This window comes from Lygodium microphyllum, chromosome 4 (genome assembly GCF_053477565.2).
Source record: "Lygodium microphyllum isolate KBCC chromosome 4, Lygodium_microphyllum_v1.1.10, whole genome shotgun sequence".
In the NCBI taxonomy this organism is placed as follows: domain Eukaryota; kingdom Viridiplantae; phylum Streptophyta; class Polypodiopsida; order Schizaeales; family Lygodiaceae; genus Lygodium; species Lygodium microphyllum.
This window is the reverse complement of record NC_141138.1, coordinates 15665486-15687561: the sequence shown is the minus strand read 5'-3', so window position 1 is coordinate 15687561 and position 22076 is coordinate 15665486. Positions and strand designations below refer to the sequence as shown.

General features: G+C 41.2%; 1 protein-coding gene across 3 annotated transcripts in view; it reads right to left on the bottom strand.

Annotated features, from left to right (window-relative positions):
- LOC148036825 (uncharacterized) overlaps positions 1–22076 on the bottom strand; it is a 115077-nt gene that overhangs the window by 22307 nt on the left and 70694 nt on the right. For all 3 annotated transcript variants that reach the window (XR_015690523.1, XR_015690522.1, XM_087675727.1), the window contains exon 5: positions 12486–12596. Coding sequence is in view for 1 of the 3 variants with exons in the window: in XM_087675727.1 (XP_087531853.1) it covers positions 12486–12596 (111 nt within the window). In the remaining 2 variants the exon portion in view is untranslated. The remainder of the gene's footprint in view (positions 1–12485; positions 12597–22076) is intronic.

The window sequence follows — 22076 nt, the reverse complement described above, 5'->3', positions numbered from 1 at the left end:
CACATTGTGACTGTTGGAGTTCCCATTTCTTGTCTCTCTCTTTCTTGCTCTTGCTCTCCCGCCATAGCTCGCGTGCAAGCTTCGATCCTTCTCACCTTTGTTGGGGGTAAAGGCGCCTCCGCCGTGCCGCCCGTGTATTACTACACTGACAGTACCCGCCACTGCACACTGCAGGTGGCGGGCGCCCGTCACGTCACTTTATTCTTTATTCTTTTAGTGACAGTTTGAATAAAGGAAGGCCCGGTCACACATTGTGACTGTTGGAGTTCCCATTTCTTGTCTCTCTCTTTCTTGCTCTTGCTCTCCCGCCATAGCTCGCGTGCAAGCTTCGATCCTTCTCACCTTTCACCACAGATAGCTAGAAACTGGCCTCATCCATCCCCATCATCATCCTCCACTTCTCCATTATCAAATTCCTCCATATTCCCTCTTCTATCACTGCTGTTTTACAGGACAACAAGCCTGTAAATTCATTACAGCACCTCCTTCTCAAGCTCTTTCTTCCATTTTAGCAACAAGAAGCAAGCCCTATCTATGTACTACTGTTCAACGATGGAGAAAGGCTGATTTCCCCTCTTTCTTCTCTCATACTGTAAAGAAATCAGTTCTTATCATTGCATAATAGATAATGCATGTGTGTTTGTACATCTTTGCATGATCTTGTGAGAGTGAGAATTACTTCTCCTCACTCTCAGGTTGATTGTAACTGAGCTCTTCCCTAAGGGACTTGGGTTGAGCAGAAATACATTCCTTCGGGGGGGGGGGGGGGGGAAAGGGGGGTTGCCCATCTTCAACCCTCAATCTTATCTCCATTACTTTTACATTTTCATGGCTGTAATTTTGTGAGTAATTTTCATTTTCAGCTTTAAGTGTTCATTCTCTTTTATATTAAATCTCGAAAACAAGCAAATATTATAATTGTTAAGCATACTACGTTGTTCGGGGTGTTTACAGCTGGCAGCAGTGACAGCAGTCATCTCATGCACATTAAGAAGCTTGAAGGAGCACATAACTTTGCAGTTTGGCAAAAACTATGCTATATTATCCTATTGCAGAAGAAGCATGAAAGGCCAATCAAGACCAAAGGGGCAAAGCCCGCAAATATGGAACAGGAAGAAGACTAGAATAAGTTAAATGAGTTTGCACGCTCAACCATCAAGCCGTAGTTGCACTCGTACGTAGTACAAACTAGTTCGTACTATACGGTTCGTACCGTACCGTACCGTACAAATTCGTACGAATGGGTACAAAAAAACTACTACTTTTTTTCTTTTTTCTTTTTGCGTGGTTGTTGTTGTTGGTGGTGGTTTGGGTTGTTGACTGCTGTTGTGGTGGTGGTGGTGGTGGTGGTGGTGGTGATTTTGTAGCCTTGATCAATCAACCAAGAAAGGGGGTGGAAGCTTGATTGGACTCCTCATACATGTTTTGCTATGATTTATCCTAGAGCCAAAGGCCATACATAAGGTATTCAAGCAATTCCAAACGTTTCTAATTGATGTCCCATCATTTTTCACAATATGTTAGTGTCATCAATAAATAAATTCAGCACCATTTGAGAATCATCAAGTAGCTTAATCCTATTGATTTTACCTTTGTCAGCTCATTTTGCACCACCCAATCCAAAGCATTAGTACACATTGCTAATAAACTAGGCCAGAGGATAGCTTGGCCTAATGTACCTTCTGAGAGTACACGAATTAGTGAATGTACCATTGGTAACTACTTTAGCCTTAGCAATGCCAAACAAAACCATAACAAAATTCATAAATCTTTTACCAAAACCTTTGGTGGTTTGTTTGGTAAATATTGGTCTCACAGGTCATTTTGGCCTCTTGTAGACGTTAATAAAGCATCTCTTGTCATTTCATCTCTCTCTCTCTCTCTCTCTCTCTCTCTCTCTCTCTCTCTCTCTCTCAAGCATACATGCCTCTTATTTGTATGATCATTCATGTATGATGTATCCACTCCAATGTATGTACTTGTAAGTTATAGCGTATGCGGCATATGCCATAGAGGTTTTGGCGTGTTACCCTCAAGTATTCATCTTATTTACTCCAATAGCATTGCTATTTAGACTTTAAACATCTGTTCTATCATCTATAGTTCAAAATAATGAAGTTAAAATTTTTTTTCGTACTAATATCGTACCGTACCTTATAAAATCTTAAGGTACCATTTAGTACCATATTTTATCATATCGTATCGTATCGTATCGTACCATACTTTTCGTACCTGACAACTATGCATCGAGCTATCGATTTCTGATACCTCGTTGTTTAACATTGAAGGTTTGGATTCTGCCTATACTATTTGGACTCAACTAGAAGAACTGTATGCCCAGAAGAGTGCCGCAAGCAAAGTTTACTGGCTGAAAAAGCTTATGGATTTGCATATGAAAGAGGGTACAGCAATGTCTACTCACTTGAGTGAGTTTAACTCCATTTTCAGCCAGCTGGCTGCCTTGAAGTTCTTGATTGATGAAGAATTTAAGGCTATGTTCTTGCTTTGCACTCTTCTAGAGAGTTGGGATATATTCAGGACTGCTATGAGCAATTCTAATGCGATTCTTTTGTATGCTGATGTAGAGGGTGCTCTACTCATGGAAGAAATGAATCGGCAGAACAATGCATCCAGTAAGTCTTCAAGTGCTTTGCATACTAGAGGCAGATCATAGCAGAAAGACAAATCTAATAGCAAGGGACGCAGTAAACGACGTGGTAAGGATGCTGAATGCCATCATTGTGGCAAAAAGGGTCACTTTAAACGTGACTGCTACAAATGGAAGAACGAGAAAGGAAAGGGCAAAAGGACAAATGATAGCAAGGAAAACAAGAAAGAGAGTCAGCATAAGAAGAGCAGTGTTAAAATTAAAGAGGTGAATGTAGTCATTCATGACAGTGACAGTGGGAATGACGTACTCTTTGTTTCTTCACACTTTAGTACACATGCTTTACTTGCAGATACGGATGATTACATGCACACTTGGATTCTAGATTCAGGTGCTTCCTTTCATATCACCCCTCATCATAAGTTGTTTTCTGACTATACACGAGGTCGACATGGTGTTGTTCATCTTGGGGACAACTATGCATGTGACATTGCAAGTATTGGCAATGTGCAGTTGTAGTTTCAGCATGGTTCTGTCTTCACACTTCAACATGTACCGCATGTACCTCAGCTCAAGAAGAGCTTGATTAGCACAAGGCAGCTAGATGACGATGGATTTCATACTACCTTTGGTGATGGAAAATGGAAGACCTGTAAGGGATCTAGAGTGATTGCCAGAGGTTGTAAACGTGATACCTTGTATCCTCTCCATGTATCTAGTGTGCATGACCATGTTGTTGCTATGACCGAGCAGCCAAGTGTTTCTTTGTAGCATGGCCGGTTAGGACACATAAGTCAAACTGAAATGAAAGTGCTTTCTCATTTGGGTTACTTGCCTTGTCTTCATTATGCTCATTTTGAGCATTGTGATCATTGTGTTTATGATAAACATGCACAGACGTTTCATAAGAAGTCTCTTTCACTGAAATCTTCTCCTCTAGAGTTAGTACATTCCGATGCATGTCAGATGCGAGGGTTATCTTTAGGGGAAAGAAATACTTTGTCACCTTTGTCGATGATGCTACTCGGAACGTATGGCTTTACTCTATTCGTAGCAAGGACGAAGTGCTTGACAAGTTTCAAAAATTCTTGGCATTGGTTGAAAATCAAACCGATAAGACACTTAAGTGTCTTTGCTTTGACAATGGTGGGAAATATGTGTCCAAGGCCTTTCAAGCATTTTGTGACAGCAAAGGGATAGAGAGGGAACTCAATGCCCCTCATAATCCACCCCAAAATGGAGTTTCATAACGTATGAATCGGACCATACAGGATAAGGTCCGTATGATGCTGCCTCATGCTGCATTACCCCATGGCTTTTGCACAGAGGCTGTTATGATAGCTGTTCACTTGATTAATCGGACACTGAACAGGTCTTTTGGGAGCGGGGAATCCCTCAGGAAGTGTAGTCAGGCAAGCTACCTTCATACGCTCACCTAAAAGTATTTGGCTGCGAGACTTTTGTGCACATTCGTAAAGAAGAACACAGCAAACTTGAGCCAAAAACCTGTAAATGCATTTTCCTAGGATATGGTGACGAGGGTGAAATGAGGTATAGATTATGGGATCCCGAGAAAAGGAAAATAGTACGCAGCAATGATGTTATCTTCCGGAAAGATTGCATGCATAAACAGCCTGAAAAGACTGAGGAGGTCCGTAGGGTTGTATTCCAGGAAGAAATACCTTTTGCATAGCAAAACGTGCCCGCTGTACAGCAGCAAATACCTACTGTAAATGAATCTGCAAATGCAGAAAATAATGTTGGAAATGATCAGCCAGCTATTTCCCATGATAATGAGCCACTACATGTGCAAGAACAGCCAAGACAGCAAGCTGTTAATGCTGATTTGCAGGCTGAAATACTAGGACAGCAAGCTGAAAATGCTCAACAGCCAACAAACAATGATCATTGGGTAAGGAGATTGTCTAGGGCTATTAGACAACCTAATAGATTCATTCTTGGTGCAAACAATGTGGCTGATTATGTCATGTTGACAAACTATGGTGAACCGTCTTGCTTCAAGGAAGCAATGGACAGACAGGACAGCAAGAAATGGTATAACGCCATGTTGTCAGAAATGGAATCTCTTGAGAAAAATGGTACTTGGGACTTGGTGCAGTTGCCCAAAGGGCAGAAAACACTTCCATGCAAATGGATTTACAAGATGAAGGTCACTTCTCGTTCCTCACCAAAGTACAAAGCAAGATTGGTTGTGAAGGGGTACAAGCAAGAAAATGGAATTGACTTTGATGAGATCTTCTCTCCTGTAGTCAAAATAAGTACATTGAGAACCATTTTGGACTTGGTTGCAGCTGAAGATAAGGAGCTCATATAAATGGATGTGAAGACTACATTCTTACATGGTGATCTGCATAAAGACATATATATGCAGTAGCCTGAAGGGTTAGTTGAAAAAGGGAAAGAGAAGATGGTATGTAAACTCAAAAGGAGTTTGTATGGGCTGAAACAAGCACCAAGAGAATGGTATCATAAGTTTGATACATTCATGCATTCTCAAGGTTTCCATAGAAGTCAAGTGGATCACTGCTTGTACACCAAGAAGGCAATAGATGGCAGCCTGATTATCTTGGTTTTGTATGTAGATGACATGTTGATTGCTAGCATGGATACTCATAGCTTGGACTCACTAAAGCAAAGTCTTCATGACAGCTTTGACATAAAGGATCTTGGTGATACACATCACATTCTTGGCATGCGAATACTCAGAGATAGGTCAAAAGGATTACTCTATGTATCTCAGCAGGAGTATATCTCCAAGGTTTTGTAACGTTTCAACATGGAGGGGGGGAAAACAATTGGGGTTCCATTGCCTCCATATGTGAAAGTCGGTGTAGAGGACAGCCCTACATCTGATGATGAGAAGGATGAAATGCCAAGATACCATATGCTTCAGTAGTTGGCAATTTGATGTATGCTATGGTTGCTACACGTTCTAACATTGCCTTTGCAGTGGGAGTGGTTAGCAGATACATGGCAAACCCAGTAAAAACCATTGGGAAGCATTGAAATGTATTATGAGATACCTCAAAGGCACAAAGGATTTGTGCATCTGCTTTGGAAAGCAAAAGGCTTCTGTCGTAAGCTTTACGGATGCAAACTATGCTGGTCATGCAGACTGCAAAAAGTCCACCTCTGGGTATGTGTTTACCTCCACAAGAGGAGCAGTCTCTTGGATCTCCACGCTACAAAAGTGTGTTGCATTGTCTACTATAGAGGCAGAGTATATGGCTGCCACTGAGGCATGCAAGGAGGCTTTATAGCTTTCACATCTGGTGGGAGAGCTTGGCATTATGGAGTTACTTATTGTCCATTGTGATAGTCAAAGTACTATCATGCTAGTACAGAATCTCGTCTTTCATGCAAAGACGAAGGTGAAGTATCACTTCATTAGAGATGTACTTGACAGCAAGAGCGGTGAGCTTGTCAAAGTGCAGACAGATGATAATTCTACAGATCTTCTCATGAAGGGTCTTCTAGCAGAGCGGTTTGCTCATTGCCGACAAATAATTGGAGTTGGATAGGTATATGTATTTCAGCTTTGTACATACCTAGAATTAGCTAATTCTTTTCTCCTCTTAAGACAGATTACCTTTAGGTGAAAGGTTGTTAGGAATAAAGGGCCATCATGCGTTTTATATGTCCACGGGTGTGAACACACCCTTAGCACATTTTTACTTTCATATATATCTATCTAGAACCTACAGAGGTACACTAGTCTTTTGTACCGAACATCAGAGGTGTCGTGCTCACTCTCCTTTCTAGTGCTCTCTACTCTGTGTGTGTGTGTGTTATCCATCGTGTTCACTCTCAGCTCAATCAAGCTCCATCAAACTTCATGAACACGAGTCAATTCTAGCCATTCATAGCCTTGACTTTTTCAGGATTCATCCGAATCCCATCTTTGGATACAAGATGGCCCAAGTAGTGAATCTCTTCTAGAAAAATTTCAGTCTTTTTGCCATTCACATAAAAATTGTGTTTATGGAGTTCTTGAAACACTATTTTCAAGTGTTCCTTGTGCCCTTCTTTATCTTTTGAATAAACCAAAATATCGTTAAAGAAAGTACAAGTAAACTTCCAATGTGCTCTAAAGATTCTTTCCATCATTCTATTAAAGGTTGCAAGAGCATTAGTGAGACCAAATGGTAGTATAAGAAACTCAAACAAACCAAAAGTTGTCTTGAATGTTGTTTTATAAATATCTTGAGGAGCAATCATTATCTGATGGTAGTGACTCTTCAATTTACCCGCTAAATACTTTGGATCCATCCAATCTATCTAATATATCATCAATTCTTGGAATGGGAAACCTATTCTGTATTATAATTTTGTTGAGGGCCTTGTAGTCCGCATGCATGTACCAAGATCTATCTTTCTTCTGCACTAATAGGATTGGAGAGTAAAAAAATGAGAAACTTAGTCTTATTAGACCCTTCTCCAAGAGCTCATTCACTTGCTTCATAATCCCCTCTTGTTGTGTTGGACTCACATGATAGAGTGGCCTATATGAAAGTGAGCTTCCAAGAATGAGATCAATGTGATGATCTTTTGGCCTCTCTAGTGGTAACTCGTTAAGTGAAGTGTCTACAAAACAATCTTCATGCTCCTTTAAGAAACTCATTCAAACCTCGTTCATATCTAAGATAGACTCTTCAATTCTAGACTCTTTGTTAGAATCTTTGACGGAATCAAGTACGAGGAAATAAAATTTTTCACTACTTTACAAATTTGTAAATGGAATAAGATGGGAATAGAGTTTTCTTCCACTTCCACATCAAAAGATACATTTCTACCCTTGAAAGGGAGTCTAAACTTATTTTGATTTCAATCAATGGCTGGATCTATTATTCTATGCCAATGTATTCCTAGTACAATATCACAATGACCAAGGTCTCCCATAACAAAACTCTCATGATTTAGATAATCTCTTATCTCAATTCGTAGTTTCCCAAGAATAGGAGTAACTTCAGATTCCATTCCTTGAAAAGCAACACCTAATATTTCTGGTGTTCCAAACCTCTCCTTTGGTAGATGCAAAGCTTCGGCAATCTAAGGATGGATATAATGATATGTAGCCCCTATATCAAAATGAATGAGAATACATTGATTAGCAATTTTAATCCAAGCCATAAAAAGCTTCATTTTCTCTAACAGAGTTTCATCTTGTTTTTGCAAGGATTCCTTAGGTACGGCATTTGCTTAAGGTGTTTCTTGGAGATCGTTTTCCTTCTTTGAGCTAATAGAGCATTGACTAGTCTTATGTCCTTTTTCTTCACAAGAGAAACATCGTCTTTCACTTATATATTCTACTAACTACTAATATGTTAGCTTCTTTTTGAATGGCAAAGGTGATATATCTCCATCCTTATGCTTTGGTTCTTATTTATCTGACTTCTCTTAGTTGAACATCTGTTAAAGATGGAGATGGCAGCTATCAGCTCAAAACAGAGTGAACAGTAGAGAGAGAGTGAGAGTGTAGACATAGCTCGACACACCATTCAATTCCAATGTGTAAGTGAAAGTACAAAGTACAACCCTTAGATCTTACGGTTATGTAAGTGCATTAAGGTACGTTCACATCCAAAAGGGTATAAAGTGCGGTAAGTGACCGAATTGTGTAACATAAACACACAAATAGAGAATAATGTGACTGGGGGGAAAAAACTCTCTTACGAAGTGTAAAAAGGGTCCCAATGTCCTACTACGGATCACGGACACTCCTTTGTAAGCATAGGCATGAGTCAAACCTAACAAAATCCCCTAGGGTAAAAGTAATCCGCATACAAGGATCATCCACAAAAGGATATCAAATTCAATGCATTACGAAATGCTTGAAATTTGCCGCAAGGAAGAGCTTTGGTGAAGATGTCTACCACATTGTTGTTGGTAGGACAGTAAGCAAGGCTGATATCTCTTGCATGTAGCCTCTCTCTGACAAAGTGATAGTGGATCTCTATATTTTGTGCGTGTAGAAAACATTAAGTTCCGTGCCACAACAATGCTACTCTAATTGTTAGTAAACAAAGGAGTAGGCTCTGTGACAAATACATCAAGATCAGCCGACAAACATCTCAGCCATACACATTCAACTATATTAGTGAAAATTACCTTGTATTCAGCTTCACAAGACGATGTGGCAACAATGGATTGTTTCTTGCTTAGCCAAGAAATGCAAGATAAGCCAAGAAAGAAACAGTTTCCACTTGTAGAGTAACGTGAATCAAAATCATCAACCCAATTGGAATCACACTAAGCATGTATCTGCAGAAGGCCCCCCTTGGCATAAAGCAATCCAAGAGTCCTAGTGACCTGCAAGTGACAAAAAAACACACTTCACAGCTTGCCAATGTGACATGCATGGTCTATGCATATATCTGCTCAAGGCTGAAGCTACAAACCGAATATCTAGCCTTGTATTGCATAAATAAATGAGGCATCCACTTGCTCGAGCATATGTATGAATGTCAAACAAATCACTGTCATCATGCAAAAACAGCTTGAGTCCAATCTCCATCGCTGTGCTAAGTGGCTTGCAATCCTAGAAGCCAAATCTCTCAAGAAGTTTACCAATATATCTAGACTGCGACAATCCAATGCCTCTAGCATCATGAATAAATTGAATGCCCAAGTAATAATGCAAAAGCCCCAAATCTAACATTTCAAAAGTTTTCTGTCAATTTTTCTTAAATGCTGAAATCTGATCAATATGTGTCCTTATCAGCAGAAGATTATCCACATAAAAACAAATGACAAGCAAGGATCCCCTCTTTGCAAACATAAAGCGTAGATTCTGATGGGCTGTTAAGTAACCCTTGGCTAAGTAAAAACGCATCAATTTTTGCATACCAAGCTCGTGGAGCTTGCTTCAAACCATACAAAACCTTTTTGAACTTGCATACCAAGTGTCTGGATCCTTCAACTGCAAAATCCATGGGCTGCTAAACATACGCTTCTTCCTAAAGTTCCCCATGTAAAAATGCAGTTTTCAAGTCAAGCTAGTGCACAATCCAACCATAATGGGCAGCCAAAGCAACCATACACCTAACGGCAGTCATACCAGATGTAGGAGCAAATATATCCTCATAATCAATGCCTTTCTTTTGCACATAGCCTTTTGTCACAAGCCTAGATTTGTACTTATCAATGGATCCATCCGCTTTTCTTTTCAGCTCATAGACCCATTTATTACAAATGGCTTTCTTTCCAACAGATAGTGTAAGTAAATCCCATGTTTGATTCTTCATGATGACAAAATCAAATTCAGCTTGCATTGTTGCCATCCAATGCACACTTTGTTGTGCATTCTCAAAAGAATCAGGCTCCTCATCATCAAGTGTGTTTGCTACGATAACAAACTCCATTGTATTAGCATGATCATGCAAACATGTTTGTCGTCTAGTACAAGCAACAACAGGAGCATCCAAATGACTGGCCTTTAAAGTCTACAAGTACCATCTAGGCATTTGTCTAGCCTCCTAATTATGTAGATGCTCGTAATGAACCTCAAGTTCGGCATCTTGCTGAATATTCAGATCAAATTTCTACATTGTTTAATGGAGCAGCTAGCTGAACACTTTGTTCAATTAATGAAGCTCCAGCTATATCACCAAAAGAAATAGGCAACAGCCCTTCAAACACATCATTTGTAGCCTAATATATGTCAAAACCAGCAAGAGATAATTCTGATTTTTCATCAAAAATCACATTCCTATTAACAAAAACTTTCTTGGAAACAGGATCCTACAATTTGCACCCTTTGCTTTCACTGTTGTACCCCACAAATATGCACTTGGCAATCTTATTGTCCGACTTCATTCTCAATACTTTGGGAATATGAGCATATGCAAGACACCAAAAAGTACGAAAGTGACCAAAAGAAGGTTTACGGTTGTTCCAAGCCTCAAAAGGCATGACATTTTTAAATGCCTTAGTAGGGCACCTATTCAAAACGTGGCAAGCACAGATAACTACTTCCATCCAAAAACCATGTGGCAAGTTTTTAGCTTTCAATATATATCTGACCATCTCCATGAGTGACCAATTATTCATTTCTGCAACTTCATTTTATTGTGGAGTATATGTAGTAGTATACTGATATGCAATCCCTTTTTGCTTTTAAAATTTGTTCAACAAAGAAGACATGTATTCCCCCCCTCGATCCGAATGGAGAGTCTTAATCTAACAACCAGATTGATTTTCCACAAGTGCAATAAAAGCCAAAAATGCATCATACACTTTCTCAAGTGAATACATCACTCTATCCTTGATTGGCTATGATAAATGTCAATCTTCCAAAAGGCACAAGAGCAATAACCAAAGCTGGATTAACCTGGAAATCTACAAATTTCCAGGAATTACAGCAAACACCAAGCTGTAATATAACAAAACTGTGTCACACTTGATCACTGCTATCTCAATGTGCTGAAATTTTTACAGATTTCAGCAAGTAGCATGCTGCCCAATGCAAAAACAGTGCTCAACAGCACTGAAAACACAAAAGGCCCAAAATTTGACCGTCCCATGTCCACAATTTCAATCAATTTCATACTAAAACTTTAGTACATATATCAATGTCTGCCAAACATGCAGAAGCCCCAAAATTTTTTACCCAAATTCCAAGAAATTTCTGTAATATACCTGTGACAGCTGAAAACAAGCCAATCACGAGCCAAACATGAGCTGTGATTGCCGAAAATGCACGTGAGACTATGCGGGCTTGTAGGGGAGCTGTTAGTGCACAACCGATCCTGGAGGAGCAGAGCAGAACCAGGCAGCAGGTTGTACAGCTGGCGGCCACTGGAGAAGCTGTCATCATGCAGCGCTAGACTGGAATAGTGGGCGGCGCAGGTGGAGGGGGAGGGGCGGCGCAACTGGATAGGGAGGTGCCGCTGAATAGGGCAGCACTGCAGGCACATGAGCAGTGCTGCAGGGCTGCGCTGTAGGGTGGCACAAGGCTGGTGAGCCTGCTGGTGGACTGGGTTGGGCAGACGCTAGTTGGCCACATACGGCAGCTCCCGAAGAGTTGACGAGGAGCTAGACTAGGCAAGCCTGACAAGGCTAATGAAAGTGTTGCAGCTGACGGAGGCTGGCCTGAGGAACCTCTAGCTCTGATACCAAATGTTGAAGATGGAGATGGCAGCTCCAAGCTCAGTACACAAAATGAATAGTATAGAGAGAGTCAGAGTGCCGACTCAACTCGACACACAATTCATTCACTAGTGTGTAAGACAAGTACAAAGTACAACCCTTAGACCTTAGGGTTGTGTAAGTGCCTTAAGGTGCGTTCACACCTGAAAGTACGGTAAGAGACCAAACTGTGTAACATAAACACACAAATAGAGAATAATGTAATTGGGAGGAAAAACCTCTCTTATGGAGAGTAAAAAGTACCCCACTGTCATACTATGGATAATCAACACTCCTATGTGAGCGTAGGTGTGAGTCAAACCCAACAACATACAGCTATGGTTTTTCTGTTAGTATTGTGGTTGTAAGTCTTAATGAAGCCATTTGACCCTCCCTCCCCCCCCCCCAATAAAAAAACAAAAAAAAGCACATATATATATATAGAGAGAGAGAGAGAGTTAATGTATCTGTTTGTCTACATATGTGATAGGCCCCCAAATAATTTTGATGTCATGTTTCTATTGTTTAATTCAAAAGCCTTCATGAAAAGACAAAAAATTTGACTATATTAAGCTTTTTAATAGGGCACTACAACTAGCTCCTTGATGCTGAAATCAAAATCGTCAACAATAAAGAGAGAAGAAAATCAAACAAATGAGAACCTAAAGAGCCAACAAAGTCAAGCCTGATTATCAGGAATTTGTGTAAACAATTCTCGGCCCAAACGTACCGGCGTTGCTCTTCGTCATTGAACTCTGTCCTTTCTACTTGTAGTTTCTTCAATCCTTTCTTCCTATCCTTTAAAAGCTTCCTCCGATGATATGCATCCAAGTCATAGTACCTACAATTTTAAATGTATACTTTAAACAAGCCAGCTGGAGACATTACCAATTACAGATAATTCAAGACGTGACAGAGTTGGCATTAACATATGTACTAATCCTTGAGACCTAGCATTTTCTTTTATATGACATGAAAGCCAGCCAACATTTCCAGTAAGAATAAAGGTTTTCTAAAAATAGACCTGAATTAACAGCTAGAAAGATTAGACAGACTGAAATCAATCAGACCAGAATCTACTAGTCAGAGCAATGCATTAAACATTGTAAATAGTTTTGAAGGGTATAAAGTGGTAATCCAAGAAGTAAACAGAAGATCAATAATATACTCAAAAGAGAAAACAAACAGCGTAAAGCAGAGATAATCATAAATTAGATCAAATTAAGCAGGTTTACCTGCTCTGGATAACTTTCTTCTCAGGACCCTGATGGTCAACAGCCATGTCATAGAACAAAAAATTAGAAAACACTTTTGCAAATGCAGGCAATAAATCTACAAGTGGGATATTATACCGACACCAACAAATGACCCAAAGGGACTATGAGATCAAACAATGATTATACATGACTCATGGTGTCTTACTTGAAAAGGACTAACCATAATAATTTACAAAACAAATAGTCCAAATGGCATGGTTGATAGTTCATTTTGCCATGGTTACCAAACCCAAGTCACATAGATACACGAGAAAGAAAAGACGTGCTTAAAGTGTAACAAAGCTGTCTACCTTCAGGCAACTTTTGAAACAATAGAAGTCCATCAAAAGTCCCAACTGTTGGTGCATTTGGCTCAACATTTTGATTCCATTGCCAGGACCAAGGATGGTGCAACTGTGAGGTTCTCACACTCCTACCATGTGGTGGAATAGGAGACTTGTGCATGAGCGTGGATGGGATCAATGGGGTACCGATCATCCGCATTTGTGGATAGCATTCTCAAACCCATCCATCTAGGTTAGGAAGTTCAAATTGGGAGGACCCGGTTCGTTGGATTGAGGTTACAAATATTGGAATTGTTAAAGTAGGAAAAACAGAAAATACAAACTCAAAAACACAAAAAACACAAAACTCAAACGCAAAACGCACAAAAATCTCACACTCTTCTTACTTTGATAAGTTGTGTAGCACTGTAGGTGGCACTTGCTTGTCATGATTGGATGATTGAATATGGATGCACGATCATTGCACATGGCCAAGCTGATACTCTTGGGGTTTTTGAGGTATTGCTCTTTCTAACTTGTTTTGTTTCCTTTGAGGGATAAAGTACTAGAAGAAGTTGAAGAGGTGAAGGAAGAGGAAAATAGAGGAGTAAGAAGAAGAAGGGGAAGAAGTGGAGAAAAAGAAGTGGAGTGACAGGAAGGAGTAAGAAGAACAAGAAGAGAGGAGTAGAAGTAAGAAGAAGAACAAGAAATCGAAGAGGAAGAAGAGACAAACAAGAAGAAGAATAGAGGATAGGAGAAGATAAAAGAAAGGAAGGTAATGAAGAAGTAGAAGGGAAAAGGAGTAAGAAGACGAAGAAGAAGAGAAGGTTAGCGAAGAAGAAAAGAGATATAAGAAGGGAGAGGAAGAAGAGAAGAAAGAAGAAGAAGAAAGGGAAACCTGATCCAAAAATGCATAAATCTGGCCTAGAGTGATTATACTCTGCCTATGCATGTCCAAGGGATGACTAAATCTCTAACACCCCCTCCTAGTTCATGGACACAACATAAGGCTCAAGAACCTGGAGTGTTGTCAAAGAATGGCATGAGGAAGAGCCTTCATGAACAAGTTTGCCAAGTTATTCTCTCTGTCTTGCATTACACCACATTAAGAGTCTCATCCAATATCTTCTCTTGAATGAAATGGTATTATATCTCAATGTGCTTTGACCTAGCATGGAAAATGGCCATACCAAAGCAATGCAACTCTCATTGTTGCAATGAAGGATAGTAGGGCATGTCTGAAGGATAGCCAAGCTTTCTTGACAACCTCTGAAGCTACACTATCTCACATGTGGCAAAAGACACTGCTCTATACTCCTCTGTAGATGACAAAGCAACTGTGGGTTGCTTCTTACTACTCCAACAAATCGCACCTGCACCCAAAGCAAAGCAATAACTAGTCGTTGACGTCAACATCTCCATCCCACTCTGAATCTATCCAACCCTGTAGAACAAAAGCTAAATCTCTTGTACCTATTGGATAATAAATACCTAGGTTGGAAGTCCCCCTCAAGAACTACAAAATCCTCATGGCAAGCTGCCAATGAACCATCTTGGGTCCACTCATGAACCATGCAAGTAAACTAATTGCAAAACACAAAGCAATCCAAGTATTTAGAAGCCATATCAATGACCCAATCAACTATCTGTAGCAGGTAGCATCTGCCACTGGTGAATATGCATGGGCTGTAGCTTTCCAATTCGGACCCATGCGAGTAGAAATAGACCTATACTCCTCCATCTTGAAAGTGATCAAAAGCTCTTGCACATACCGTTGCTAGGATATCAAAATCCCCATTGGAGTTTGCTAAATCTCATGACCTAGAAAGAATTGGATTAGCTTCATATCTGTCATCTCAAACATCTCATATACTACCTCCTTGGTCTACTTGACCTTTTGGGCATGGTCACTTGCCACAATGAGATTGTCCACTTAAGGCACGAACAACGTGTGCCCTTTAGTTGATGTATGGGCATACAACTAGAAATCAGCAATGGAATGAAAAAATAGACTCATTATAACTAAGAACAAGCATACAACTAGGAATCAATAGTAGAATGCTTTTCAATTCGTGCAATCATTACAATCTACTGAGTCTTCTCTTTCGAACAAAAGGATGATTCTATTGTAAAACCCCTTGAAGACAATATCCCAAGGCAAACTACAACAATATGCATGTATGGGACTTCCAAACCCAAAAATATATAACAGAGGGGGAATCTATTTCAAAGCCTAAAAGAATAACCAATCAAGAGGTGTATAGCAATCTTCGTAATTGGTTGGTAATTAGATGCAAGAATGGATTATGTAAAGACAGAAGAAGAGCAAATCTTCTTATTCTTGTTTGTGCCCTTTACAAAAGGAAATTCCATGTTGCTTCTAGGTTATCAAAAGCAAACTTAGTGAAAACTCTTTCAAGCAAATCATAGTGAAGATGCTTTCTTCATGACTAGAAAAAGAAACATTAGGTTGCAAACAAAAACCCATAGTGTAAGTTAATCCATCAGCTTGTGTCCAAGTGAGCCACAAAAAGGAGAGAACATGTCAATCTCTACAAATCAGTCCATAAATCCCAACATATTGTTGGATAAACACACAGCATTTAACAATGACATTTTCACTATGACACATGCAATCTCACTCGAATCTAGCCAAAGATGTGAGACTGAATGCAACACATGACCTCTATAGATGAGCCTCTTTTATTATGAAAGCATGCTATTGTTTAGTTGAAACCCCATGTGAAAAGAAAATTGAGATTGTCCTTTAGTGCCATTGTAAAGAAATGAATCAATAATCTAGACATTGTAAAGAAATATTCCAACATAGAATACACACACAATGGTATAACAAGGCACAGACTGATACAAGTAACAAAGACAATCAACACAGAAGATGAAAGAACAATGAAGGAATAGATACAATCCTCAATGAAATAAAAACACTATACAGAGTGAACACGGAACCTCGAACTCTCATGTCTCTAAAGGACCAAGGCAAAGGGTACAAGCTAGAGAGTGTGTCTTACTCTATATGCGTTCTTTAATGCAGCAAACAGCCTCTGGATGTGATCAGCAGCAGCAAACACTGATCTCGAGAGTCTGGATCAAGTTGAACATGACTCAACCAACATGAACAATGGGCAGCAGGTTGAAGACCAGCTGGATGATACAGGTGACTGCTGCAAAAAGCAAGCAAGCTGTAGAAGTGCTCCTAGAAGGCTGGCCACAGCAGGTTGACTGCAAATCAAAAAGATTGTGTGGACCTAGCAGCAGTAAACACAAGTATTTGGAGGACACCAAGCTGATGACAATGGCTAGGAACTAATGATAGCAGGCTGAAAACAGCCGCCAACAGCAAAACACTGATTAAACCAATCGCCAACAGCAGATGGAGGGCTGGATATGCACGCGCCTAACTGATGGACAACAACTTGAATTGTGATATCCGCTACAAAAGGGTGTGGGCAGCAAAGAACAAGGCACCAACAATCTACAATGAAAGATGAGGCTAAGTGGTGGGTAGCCTGCCTATTTGTACATGAGTGGATCCTCTAAAATTAGAGTTGGTTCTAGAGAGTTTCTGTGTCCCACATGCAAAACCCTAATTTGGGAGGATCCTTCCACATCTATAAATAGACAAGCTGCCCACCATTCAACCCCATCCTTTTGGGCAGATTTCTTGCATTCACTTGCACATTTCAACCATCAACCTTCTTCCCGTGGCTGTCCAGCCCCCCCAAACTGTTGTCGCGTCATCATCCTTTCCTAGTGCCTTGTCCACTGCTACCACCCATTGTTAGAATTTTCCAATTCTATGATCAATGCCCAATGTTTTAGTCGTGTTGGGAATAAAGGGCCATCGTGCCTTTTATATGTGCACGGGTGTGAACGCACCCTTAGCACACTTGTACTTTCATATATATATCTATCTAAAAACCTAAAGTGGTACACACTCCAATTGTACCCAAGAACATCTTGCATCTCTCGCTCTCACTCGCTGCTGTTGCTCACGTGTTTTGCTCTTTACCTGACATTTCATCGCCGGACATTGCATCTCCGCAGCGCATCACTCACTTCAAACTGGTATCAGAGCTTCGGCTAAGGTGTTCGCGCTTCTCGCAGTCCGTGCAGAGCTTCGGTTAAGGTGTTCGTGCTTCTCGCAGTCCACAGGTCACGTTTTTCAGCCAGGCGACATTTCCCAGGTTGCGCGCAGGTCAGTCAGTCATTTTCTGGTCAGCTCGTCACTGTTCTTGGACAGTGTGCAGTCAGGCGTGCAGTTCCAGGCAGCGTGCAGGTCAGGCGCAGATCAGAAGTGACGTGTTTTGCACAGGCGCTGGTCACGCAGGTCACGCCAGGTCAGTTCGTGACTTTCCAGGCCACGTGCAGCTGGCGGCAGGTCAAAACGCAGCAGTCGTCATGTTACGGGACAGTTTTCGTCAAATTTCTCTTGCAAAATTTTTTAATTTTCAAAGGTTTACTGCAAGCTGCCCCCTTTGCCCACTGACGGGAGTTCGCTCATGTAAGCACAGTTCTGTGTTTTGGGCAGATTTGAGCCACAAATTTGGGGATTTGTCCGGATTTGACACGAGCAAGACACATAGTGAGATTCTGTCTCAGAAATTGCAGGAATTTGTGACATTTTGCCTCCGAAATTTGGGGCTTTTCATGTACATGTTAAAATTGGGCTAAAATTGACCCAATTTCTTGACATTGATGCACATTGGACCCCGTGCAATTTGGGGCTTTTGCTGTTTGAGCAAAATTTGTGCGCAAATTGGTCATTTTATGTACATGCGGGTTTAATTTCATGCAATTTGGACGCCCGACACTTGAAAAATTTGGGGGTTTTGCTGAAATTGCTTCATTTTGGCAAAATTGGTCTACTCTATGCATGTCAGAGACAGTGCAAATGTATGGTTGATGTTTTGAGCACAAAACTTTGGGGCTTTTGACCGTGCGGGTCAAATTTTATGCCCATGGGTGCCTGTACAGCAGAAATTGCAGCTAAAATTTGGGACTTCTCATGTAATGTGATGTATTTGTCCTTGGAACAGCTGTCATCAGTTGTGGAGTGCTGTAGCACAACATTTGGTGCTTCTGAAAATTGATTTGCAGATCTGAAATTTCTGCTTTTAACTGGTACTTATTGCTGGTTGGTACTTGTTTGTACCTTGGTCACTTGTTTGACAGTTTGGGCCTGCATTTGCTGAATTTGTGGTCATATTTTGGACTGAAAATCATGGCTGGCAGCAGCGATAGCAGCCATCTTATGCACATCAAGAAACTTGAGGGTGCACATAATTTTGCAGTGTGGCAAAAGCAATGCTACAATATCCTGTTGCAGAAGAAGCAGGCTAAGCCAATCAAGGCCAAAGGGGTAAAGCCCGCAGATGTGGAACAAGATGACTGGGATGAGTTGAACGAGCTTGCACGCTCGACCATTGAGCTATCTGTCTCTGATGCTCTGCTGTTTAACATAGAGGGTTTGGACACTGCCTATGCCATTTGGACTAGACTGGAGGAATTGTATGCTCAGAAGAGTGCAGCTAGTAAGGTGTATTGGCTAAAAAAGCTTATGGATTTGCGGATGAAAGAAGGAACTGCTATGTCAAATCATCTGAGTGAATTCAACTCAATTTTCAGCCAGCTGGTTGCTTTGAAGTTTGTCATTGATGACGAGTTTAAAGCTACCTTTCTGCTTTGCACTCTACCAGAGAGTTGGGATACATTCAGGACAGCCTTGAGTAACTCGAATGCTATGCTTATGTATTCTGACGTGGAAAGCTCTTTGCTTATGGAAGAGATGAATAGGCAAAATAATGCATCAAGTAAGTCGTCTAGTGCCTTGCATACCAGGGGCAGATCACAGCAGAAGGGAAAACCTGATGGCAAGGGTCGCAGCATGTCTCGCGGCAAGAATGTGGAATGCCACCACTGTGGCAAGAAGGGTCACTTCAAACGTGACTGTTACAAGTGGAAGAAAGAGAAAGGGAAAGGCAAGAAGACAGAGGATAGCAAGGAAGAGAAGAAAGAGAGCCAGCCCAAGAAAAGCAGCATCAAGATCGAAGAGGTGAATGTAGTCACTCAGGACAGTGACAGTGGGAACGATGTACTCTTCGTGTCTTCATGTTTTGATGCCCATGCATTGGTTGCCGATTCGGCTGATGACATGCATACCTGGATTTTAGATTCGGGTGCCTCCTTTCATGTCACCCCTTACAGAGATTGGTTTTCCGATTATACAGGCGGTTTTACTCTTCAGAATGTTCGTCATGTACCTGAGCTCAAGAAGAGCTTAATCAGTACTGGGCAGCTAGATGATGATGGTTATCATACCACATTTGGCGATGGAAAATGGAAGATCAGTACAGGATCTAGAGTCATTGCCAGGGGTTCAAAGAGTGATACTCTGTATCCTCTTCATGTATCTAGTGTGCGTGACCATGTTGTCGTAGTAACCGAGCAGCCAAGTGTTTCTTTGTGGCATGGCCGGTTAGGACACATGAGTCAAACAGGAATGAAAGTTCTTTCTCGTTTGGGTTACTTGCCTTGTCTCCGTTATGCTGATTTTGAGCATTGTGATCATTGTGTCTATGGTAAGCATGCGCAGACATCTCATAAGAAATCTCTTTCTTTGAAATCTTCACCTCTAGAGTTAGTACATTCAGATGTATGTCAGATGCCAGGATTGTCTTTGGGGGGGAAGAAGTACTTTGTCACCTTTGTCGATGATGCTACACGGAAGGTATGGGTTTACCCCATTCGTAGCAAGGATGAAGTACTTGACAAGTTTAAAAACTTCTTGGCATTGGTTGAAAATCAGACTGATAAGACACTTAAGTGTCTTCGCTCTCACAATGGTGGGGAATATGTGTCCAAGGCCTTTCAGGCATTTTGTGACAGCAAAGGGATAAAAAGGGAGCTCACTGCCCCTCATAATCCACCCCACAATGGAGTTGCAGAGTGTATGAACAGGACTATACAGGATAAAGTCCGTACTATGCTGTCTCATGCTGCATTACCCCATGGTTTTTGGGCAGAGGCTGTTATGACAGCCGTTCACTTGATCAATCGGTCACCAAACAGGTCTTTGGGGGGGGGGAGTCCCTCAGGAAGCGTGGTCAGGCAAGCCACCTTCTTATGCTCATTTACGAGTGTTTGGCTGCGAGGCTTTTGTGCACATTCGTAAGGAAGACCGCAGCAAACTTGAGCCAAAGTCCTGTAAATGCATATTCCTAGGATATGGTGACAAGGGTGAAATGGGATATAGATTGTGGGATCCCGTGAAAAGGAAAACAGTGCGCAGCAATGATGTTATCTTCCGGGAAGGTCGCATGCATAAACAGCCCGAAAAGACTGAGGAGGTTCGTAGGGTTGTATTCCGGGAAGAAGTACCTTTTGGACAGCAAAATGTGCCCGCTGTACAGCAGCAAATACCTGCTGTAAATGAACCTGCGAATGCAGAAAATGATGCTGGAAATGATCAGCCAGCCATTGCCCATAATGATGAGCCACTAAATGTGCAGGAACAGCCAGGACAGCAAGCTGTTAATGTTGATTTGCAGGCTGAAATGCCAGGACAGCAAGCTGTAAATGATAATATGCAGGCTGAACAGCCAGCAAACAATGATCATTGGGTTAGGAGATCGTCTAGGGCTACTAGACAGCCCGACAGATTCGTTCCTGGTGCAAATAATGTGGCTGATTATGTCATGATCACTGACTGTGGTGAGCCGTCATGCTTCAAGGAAGCAATGGACAGACAGGACAGCAAGAAATGGTATAAAGCCATGCTGTCAGAGATGGAATCTCTTGAGAAAAACGGCACTTGGGACTTGGTGCAGTTGCCTAAAGGGCAGAAAACGCTTCCATGCAAATGGGTTTATAAGATGAAGGTCACTTCTGGTTCCTCGCCAAAGTACAAAGCCAGATTGGTTGGTACAAGCAGGAACATGGAGTTGATTTTGATGAGATCTTCTCTCCTGTAGTCAAAATGACTACATTGAGAACCATTTTGGACTTGGTTGCAGCTGAAGATATGGAGCTCATACAGATGGATGTAAAGACTGCATTTTTACATGGTGATCTGCATGAAGACATATATATGCAGCAGCCTGAAGGGTTTGTGGCTAAAGGCAAAGAGAAGATGGTATGTAAGCTCAAACGGAGTTTGTATGGGCTGAAACAAGCACCAAGAGAATGGTATCATAAGTTTGATACATTTATGCAGTCTCAAGGTTTTCAAAGAAGTCAAGTGGATCACTGCTTGTACACCAAGAAGGCCGCAGATGGCAGCCTAATTATCTTGGTTCTGTATGTTGATGACATGCTGATTGCTGGCAGGGATACTCATGCCTTGGATTCGTTGAAGCAAAGTCTTCATGGCAGCTTTGACATGAAGGATCTTGGTGATGCAAATCACATTCTTGGCATGCGAATACTCAGAGATAGGTCCAAAGGATTACTCTTTCTATCTCAACAGGAGTATGTCTCTAAGGCTTTTGGTGTTCCATTGCCTCCATATGTGAAACTCGGTGCAGAGGACAGCCCTACATCTGATGATGAGAAGGCTGAAATGGCCAAGATTCCATATGCTTCAGCTGTTGGCAGCTTGATGTATGCTATGGTTGCTACACGTCCTGACATTGCCTTTGCAGTGGGAGTGGTTAGCAGATATATGGCAAACCCTGGAAAAAAGCATTGGAAAGCAGTGAAAGGTATTATGAGATACCTCAAAGGCACAAGTGATTTGTGCATCTGCTTTGGAAAGCAGAAGGC